This window comes from Gymnoscopelus microlampas (assembly GCF_963454915.1).
Source record: "Gymnoscopelus microlampas genome assembly, chromosome: 19".
NCBI lineage: Eukaryota > Metazoa > Chordata > Actinopteri > Myctophiformes > Myctophidae > Gymnoscopelus > Gymnoscopelus microlampas.
In genome coordinates, this window is record NC_139956.1 from 6,802,794 (window position 1) to 6,811,520 (window position 8,727).

General features: G+C 40.3%; 1 protein-coding gene across 2 annotated transcripts in view; it reads right to left on the bottom strand.

Moving 5' to 3' along the window:
• Positions 1–353: 353 nt before the first annotated feature.
• LOC311035290 (methyltransferase N6AMT1-like) overlaps positions 354–8,727 on the bottom strand; it is an 8,952-nt gene continuing 578 nt past the window's right edge. The window contains exons 2-6 of one of the 2 annotated variants that reach the window (XM_084043398.1): positions 6,955–7,041; positions 6,010–6,100; positions 5,115–5,198; positions 4,362–4,503; positions 354–1,252 (exon numbers count right to left, since the gene is read on the bottom strand). In XM_084043398.1, the coding sequence (XP_083899524.1) occupies positions 1,101–1,252; positions 4,362–4,503; positions 5,115–5,198; positions 6,010–6,100; positions 6,955–7,041 (556 nt within the window). In that variant the 3' untranslated portion in view covers positions 354–1,100. The remainder of the gene's footprint in view (positions 1,253–4,361; positions 4,504–5,114; positions 5,199–6,009; positions 6,101–6,954; positions 7,042–8,727) is intronic. The other variant, XM_084043399.1, reaches the window with a different exon arrangement.

Genomic DNA, 8,727 nt, shown 5'->3' on the forward strand with positions numbered 1-8,727 from the left:
TAAATAATTTTATAAAATGCATGACTGCTGTGTGACAAAGTACAAAATAGGGCAGAAGTGGTTAATCTATTTGTTGGTTTATATTTCTTTACGGGCTTCTCCGTTATTCGATCAATCGAAAAAGTTATTCATAGAATAATCGGTAAACAAAAAACGTATCAATAGTTATAGCCAAAGACACAAATTAGCATCTTCCACTGGGGAGGGCAGAAATCATTAGTGTAATCACCTAGTGTTGGTTTGGAATTTAAACGTGAATACACTGATCTCTGTGGCAAATAACGGAACAACTTTGTGACAGTTATATTCTATAAAGACAAAAGGCTTTCATCAGCTGTAGTTTATTCTTCAACAACATTAAATGTTTGTTCCATCTCAAACCAAGCCTCAGTGTCCCATTAGCCAAGAAACATCTTGTTGTCAATGCCATCCATACACTACTAAACTTTGAGAAGATCTTGAAAAGACTTTTAAACAACTAAAGTCTGACACCCTCTCATATTAGAGGACTTTTCAAAGACTTCATGTTTCAATCTTCTTTGAGATTATTTCCCATCATGAGAGAAGTGGAGGTGGAGCACTGCACCGCTGCGGCATAGACGCAACTACGGTAATGTTTACCTTCCTGTTTGGTGCTTGAGAAAGAGCGCAACTACTGGTTGTGGACAACGTTTGAGCCATTGAACTTCAGTCTTGACTGTCAAGACTTGCAATAAAATCAAACACGTTTGACAAGCACTAGGAATTGTAGAAGTTGAGGCATTCAATTTAGTTTGACTCGGTTCCACAGATAAATATTGTGAAAATAGCAGATCTACAAGGTCACAACGCCTCGTGTTGCGAGCCGTTGTGAGGTTGTAGATCAGCTATTTTCATAATTTTTACTTTGTTCTTGTATAATTTGACAATTTGGCCAATGTTTGACCAGTTTTTATAGTATAGTTTGTTGATGCAGTAGGGGTCTTTTTTCTTTTCTTTCTTTCTTTTGCGATATTAAAAAAAAGTCTTTAAAGTCCTTCAATTGTCACTTCACTGTCCTCTGGGGACCCCCCCAAAATCGACTCCCGACCCACAGGTTTTGAACCACCGGCATACAGGGTTCATGGCTGGGTATTTGCTCCAGTTCTGGGCTGTGAGGTTGAAGGTTGGGTTCTGTGGAAGCGCAGCACAGACAGTCTCTCGTTGCCAGCTCTCCTAGACAGACATGAGACGCCCGTAAGACCAGACTCCTCCAGTAGAGAGATGATCTCCTCTGGTGAAAAAGAAAACCAAGACTTTAACCTCCTGTGCATGTAGTACAAAGTAGTCCCTGTGCTGCATGATTCAATTCTATTGAAATCCATTAAGACCTGAGGCCGCTTCTAAACATTTTCAAAATCCTACAAAAATAATCGGAAAAAAATATATAAAGAATATTTTTCACGATTTTTCAAAAATAGCAGATCTACAAGCTCATAGCGCGGCACAGAGTGCTGCGCTATGAGCTTGTATATCTGCTATTTTTGAATAGCCAAAGAAATCTAAAGTGACAGAGATACGTTCCAGGTCTAAATGGGTTAAAATCCATTAAGACCTGAACTTTTTCGTAATATTTTTTTTTCAAACACTTCCAAGACTTTTCAAATATTTTCATAAATAGCAGATGTACAAGCTCAAGCTCACAACGCGGCACGAAGCGAAGCGCTGTGAGCTTGCCTTGTATATCTGCTATTCTTGAATAGCCAACGCCAAAATCTAAAATGACAAGAGATGCTTTCCGGTTTTAATGGGTTAACATTGTCACATGAACAACACAAGACTGAATGACAAGGTACATTTGTAATCTGTATCAGCAGCGGTAGTGGTAGTGGCAGCGGTGGCCTAGTGGTTAGAGGGGCGGCCTTGATACCGGAAGGTCCCTAGTTCGATTCCCCAATTCATCACATCAATCATGAATCACCGCTGAATAGCCCTTGAGCAAGGCTTCCATGCAGGGTCCGGCTGGAAACAAGCTTCGTGCTTAGTCCGACACCCTGGGTAAACAACAAACTTTGCTTTGCTTTGCTTAGCATTGTTGTATTATATTTATAAGGGATAACAATTCTTATTACTTTGTGTGTTTTTGAAAATCTGACCTTTAACCACTTAATTTTTATAAAAGTCATTGTCCATGGTCCCCCACTTGGTTAATCTATACAGCCAATCGGCTTTGCCAAAAATAGCAGATCTACAAGCTCCCATCATGCTGCAACATATTGCGAGCTTGTATTGCGATCTATTTTTGCCAAATGTTCACCCATTATGACAAGCCCAAACCAGGGATGCTAGAGTTCACAAGGTTAATAGACCATACACATTTTTCCCCCTTTTAAAAAAAAATAATCCTCCCATTTTTAATCCTAACTTTCAGGTGATAAACCACCTTCAAATTCTCTGCTTCTCTGGCTGATCTTCACATCCACATGAAGAAGTGTTGGATGTTTAAATTCCGTCAAACCTTCTCCAGGAACTACATTTATTTTGGGCAGGCCTTTTCAAATTGATCCATGCATTTAACTTTAACTGTGTTAGATAGATTCCCTAGCTAAGTTCCAAGTCTCATAGTCCTTGAACATAGAAAAAACCTCTGGTGCCAGAGATCGCCTTCATAGGAGAAATAATGTATTTTTATGCCTGCATCATTTCAATTATTTATGTCTAATCAAACCACAGCTGCTCTCTGCCTTGTCCTCATTCAATACAAAGCTTTCTTTGTTGGCAATGTCCCACCTTTTCCCCTCCTGAGGAGTCTGGTTTCATGCCATGTCTAGCACAGTGGCTTTCAAACTTATTCAATCTTTTGGGAAGTCAAAATCTCAAGGCAACACCTTGTATTCATAGTGAAAATAGCCTATCTGTGTGCCTTGAGCACCTGCCCTCCCAAAAGTCTGTGCATGATCCTGGCATGGTCCTTTAAAAAGGTCAGATATATTTCAATGCCAGTCAAAGTAATGAGAATATCCGTCCCTTCTTAATTACTTCAGAAATTGTGAAAATATGTACAATCTAAAGGCTCACAATGTGACGGGTTGTGGGCTTGGCTGTAGATTGGCTGTCCGTCATACTGTGCATAAATAAAATAGGAATTTTACGGATGGCAGCTTTTATTTGTTACGTATCCTCTGCTCCTTCCGGCAGATAATAAATTGTGCTTTGAGCTTCATGCAATACCTATTTTCAACCAGTAGGCGTCCTACTTGCCCACAGGATAAAAAGTAACTACAACCACCACAGTTATAGTTATATTGTATGGTATTAACATACTCATACAGATTAGGGCTGCATGTACTGCTTATTTTTCAAAGCATTTGTCTTTTCTTTTTTGAAGCACTGATTTTTTAATATTATTTTGTTTTAAGTTTTTTTTATAAATCTATTATCAACACATCAATTGGTGTTGCACACAAGTGTGAGAAAAAATGAGAAAATAACAGCTCTAAAAGCTCACAACGCATCACATCATAACATGTTGTGATCGTGTAGATCTGTTTCTTTACACTTTTGAAACACCTCATGTAATGACACGCCCAAAACAGGGATCGATTATTAATCAATTATTTTGGAAGTTATCAATGAAATTGATTGCGTTGTGAGCTTGTAGATCAGCTATTTTCACAATGTTTGTCTCTTTCTTAGGTAATATTTGACAATTTGGCCAATATTTACCTTTTTTGTATAGTTTGTTCATTACTTTTGATGCAGTAATGGTCAAAAGTAGTTGCACACACCCTGTTTACACTTATAGTGTATGTTGGTTTGTTTACTGTTGAGTGAGAAAACAATGTTGCACATTAAAGTCATCTAGGGGGCCCCCAAAAATCATTTTGTCACGACCCACAGGTTGAGAACCACTGCTGTAGACTAGAGCAGTGGTTCTCAAACTTTTTCACGTCAAGGGCCCCCAAATTGACACTTATTAGCCCGCGGACCCCCATTTGAAAAGATACGCCACGGACCCCCACAATAAGAGAATATGATTACGGCTCAAGCAGTGATTCTCAACCATTTGAATTTCAAGGACCCCCAGTTTGACATGCATTAGGCTACGGACCCCCATTTAATGGCATTTCAATCTCTGGGACCTACATTTATATTGTAAAATCAATGTTAATTTAACTCTGAGAGTGTACAAATGGAACAAAATGGACCCGTTAGGGTCCATTTGGTTCCATTTGTACACTCTCAGAGTTACAGACCCATAAGGGTCCATTTGGTTCCTAACTATCCATCATTTAGCTGGGGACCCCCTGGAACTCCGTCAAGGACCCCTGGGGGTCTCCGGACCCCACTTTGAGAAACAAATGGACTAGAGGACAGGAGGGAGGGGGGTCCAGCACACCCACCTGGATCATTCTCCGCTATGGTGATGAGGTAAAACAGGCCCTGATTGGACAGCAGCCGAGGCACCATGGGGAGAAACCTGTCCGTCACCTCTCTGCCCCGCCTCCCACCGGCCCAGGCGGCCTCTATGCCTTTGCTGCTGACCTGAAAACACATTTAAGAACATTATTACATCACCTGTTTGTCTCAAGGTCTGGCCCGGGGACCACCTAGGGGTCCATTGAAACATACGTCGTCTTAAATGATCTCATTGGTTTGCTGGTGAAATACTAATGGAATCAACCCATTAAGACCTGGAACGCATTTGAGCTAAAAAAAAACATTATTTTACACTTTGGCTATTCAAAAATAGCAGATCTGCTATTTTTGCGAAATCGTGAAAATTTGTGAAAATCTTTGAATATATATATTTTAAAGCGAACATTTTTAACTCAAATCTTTGCTTCTGGGGGTCCCTGGAACAACATATTTTGAGACGGGGGTCCGCGGCCAAATACATATCATTTTGGGGGTCCTTGACATGAAAATGTTTGAGCACCACTGATATAGAAACATACGTTTTTTTCAGAATACTGTTGGGATTTAGGAGAGAATCGGCTTCAGGTCTTAATGGGTTAAACTATTCCTCAGTTTGCTGGAGACATCCTCAAGAACCCCTAGGGGGGGGGTCCCTGGACCCCCTTTGAGAACCACTGCCCTCTATGTGACCCGTAACTCCCGTAGATAGAACATGACCGGACAGAGCTGCTGCTGACCTCTTCTGAAGGCGTGACCACGTAGGGAGGATTAAACATCAGAACGTCCACCTGTCCACTCAGCCTGGGCAGAAGACTCTCCACCTGCAGTACAGAACCATCACATAGCTTATAGAGCGTCGCAGTTCCCGCCCACTTCCTGGCGCCGGAAGTAAATACTCAATGCATTTTTCCCATTGACTTTTACAAAGATATTTATATCAATTAATTTAAGCCTAGAATCAAGCTATCCAGGATAGCGGTGAATCATGACCATAAAACGTTTGATTCTGGGAAAAAACTTTTTTGAAAACGGCAAAACAAAGGGTATTTATTAAATATAGTATATCATATCATTAAATATAAAATAAAATAAAATCACAGAAAAAAAAACGTTTTATGGTCATGATTCACCGCTATCCTGGATAGCTTGATTCTAGGCTTAAATTGATTGATATAAATATTTTTGGAAAAGTCAATGGGAAAAATGCATCGAGTATTTACTTCCGGCACCAGGAAGTGGCGGAACTGCGATGCTCTATAATACACCTACAGTCAGTGGTGGAAAGTAACTAAGTACATTTACTTAAGTACTGTAATTAAGTAAAATGTTGAGGTATTTGTACTTTACTTGAGTATTTCCAATTTCCAATGCTTTTACTTCTACTCCACTACATCTCAGAGGCAAATGTTGTTCTTTTACTCCACTACAATTATTTGAAAACTTTAGTTACTTTTCAGATATACATTATTACATTATAAAACATACATTAACCACTTTAGCCCTATTTTACACCTAGGCTATTTGAAAATAGCCGATCTACAAGCTCGTTATAGTAACGGAACCAGCCATAAAACGAGCATCACATCAAAGTGCCAGTGTGTGAGGAGGGTACAGTATTAATGCATTCATTACCAGGTCTGTAAGAACAGGCTGCAGAGATACGTTGTTGCAGCGAGCGGTCGTCTCTGTGCACTGTGCTGCAGCAGGGTTCAGGTCTGTGCACCTGCAGGAGACAAACAGGGAGTTTAAGTTCATTATTTGCAGAGAATGCCACAGGTACAAGTATACAGTTAACCCATTGAGACCTGAAGCCGATTCTACATGTCTCCTAAATCTCAACAGTATTCGGGAAAAACGTATGTTTCTATATCAGTGGTGCTCAATCTTTTTCATGTCAAGGACCCCCAAAATGATATGTATTTGGCCGCGGACCCCCATCAAAATATTTTGTTCCGGGGACCCCACAGAAGCAAAGATTTGAGTTAAAAATGTTCGCTTTAAAAAAAAATATATATATATATATTCAAAGATTTGCACACATTTTCACGATTTTTCAAAAATAGCAGATCTACAAGCTCATAGCGCGGCACTCGGTGCCGCGCTATGAGCTTGTAGATCTGCTATTTTTGAATAGCCCAAAGTGTAAAATAATGCTTTTTAGCTCAAATCTAAAAGTGAGACAGTTCCAGGTCTCAATATTAAGACCTGAGATACGATTCTACAAATGTCTTCTAAATCCTAACGGTTCTTTTGAAAAAAACATATGTTGCTACAGTATATATAGTATCAGTGGTGATATGGCCCAAAATGATATGTATTTGGCTGCGGACCCCCATCTCAAAATATTTTGTTCTAGGGGACCCCCCCTAGATTTGAGTTTAAAATGTTTACTTTAAAAAAATACATATAATTATATTCACGCTATGAGCTTGTATATCTGCTATTTTTAAATAGCCCACAGAAATCTAAAATGACACAGGATTCCATTCACTGGCCAGTCCTTTTTTCCTAGCGGTCATTATCCGTTGGCCCCTGGCCTGGGGGCCATTATTGCTGGGCTGCATTGATAGAACTCACAGGTATAACGCTGAGGATCCCACCACCGACGCCAGGAAAGCAGACACGACTCCTGAACCACTGCCCACCTCCACACACAGAGACGGGCTGCCAAAAGAAGAGAGATTGAATGTACAATATCACTACAAGTAAGACGCGCGAACGCTGGAAGCGAACGCAGCTCGAAAATAACAATAAGAAGAATAGAAAGGAATGAGCAATTACTTGCCATCCGGCCTGAAATATGCACAAATGACATGAAATTCTTAGATATCCCAATAGATGAACTCGTGTAGATGCTTGTAGATGTGTTTTTTTTTACTGTAGCTGCTATATTTATCTCAGAGGAGTGTAATTAGTCACCGAGGGCAGGCGGATTTCAGGCATGTTTTTGTTTTTGGGGCAAACTGTTCTCAAACTACGGCGTTTTCAACTTGCCATCCGGCCTGAAATATACAGAAATGACATGGAATTCTTAGATATCCCAATAGATGAACTCGTGTAGATGCTTGTAGATGTGTTTTTTTTGACTGTCGCTGCTATATTTTTCTCAGAGGAGTGTATTTAGTCACACTGTAGTGCATGCAGGCAATGACAGCATGAGTCACAGGGGGGCAGCCAATGAGAGCGTGAGTCACATGGGGGTGTGGCTGCACACATACTGCACACAGACAGACAGAGACACAAAGACAGCACGTTTTCATAGTATGCTTCCGCTGCGTTCGCAATTAACCTGAGCCTTGAGACAGGCAAACAACAACACCTGTCCTGTACAGTAGGGCGCAACTATCAATCGTTATTTTAGCGATTATTCTATTAACTGCATTTTTGATTATCATATCAAGTGTTTTTCTTTAATAGATTTTTTTGTATAATCGACTAAATCAATTGATGTGATTACCACCATGGTAATGGTGTCACACAAACAAACAAAAAGATTTATTATACTATTGCACCCCTAATCTGCAGTAAACTAGCACCAACACCTGAAGTTATTTGAGAGATTTCAAGGTAATATGATGCCCAACAAACCTGGGAAGATTATGCAATGCCGATGTCTGTTTTTCAAACCCCTCCAGACACTTTGGAAGACAACCAACAGTCCTTGGAGATTGCATTTTCAAAATACCTGAACCGTTTCATTCTAGGATGACACTGCTCGTATCCCCACCTGGCCCACCATGATATCAGATTGTCATGCTAATACATTCACCAGATCATTAAGCCAAGATGCAAGGCCGGCAACGCTTTAGATTTCTTTTGCTGGCAAAAAAAAGGTACAAAATCCTCTTGAAATCAGAGAGAAGGGGGGCGAGGACCCTTTTCAATATAGACAATTGTGATGGGTAAATAATACAGCTAAAGATAACAGGGTGAATGTGTTTTATGTTGGTGTTACTGTGTGAACTGCATGAACTGAGTAACTTCACAGAGTAACTTCACAATTCACGCTTATCACCTCTAGCCCAATAGTTTTGATTTGTTTGTTTACTTTCTTTAGGACGTTGAACCTCGTTCTAAACAGTACTGTAGACAGTAGAATATGTGTCACATTTTCCTTAACTTACCTGAACTGGTGGAGTGTGTGTGTGTGTGTGTGTGTGTGTGTGTGTGTGTGTGTGTGTGTGTGTGTGTGTGTGTGTGTGTGTGTGAGTGATAACCAACTCTATGACAATAATATACAGCAGGTGTCTTCAACAGGGGGTCCAGGACCCCTAGGGGGTCCTCAGAGTTACTACAGGGGGTCCGCAAAATCTTTGTGTGATATGATTTATTTTGTTTTACCTTAACCAC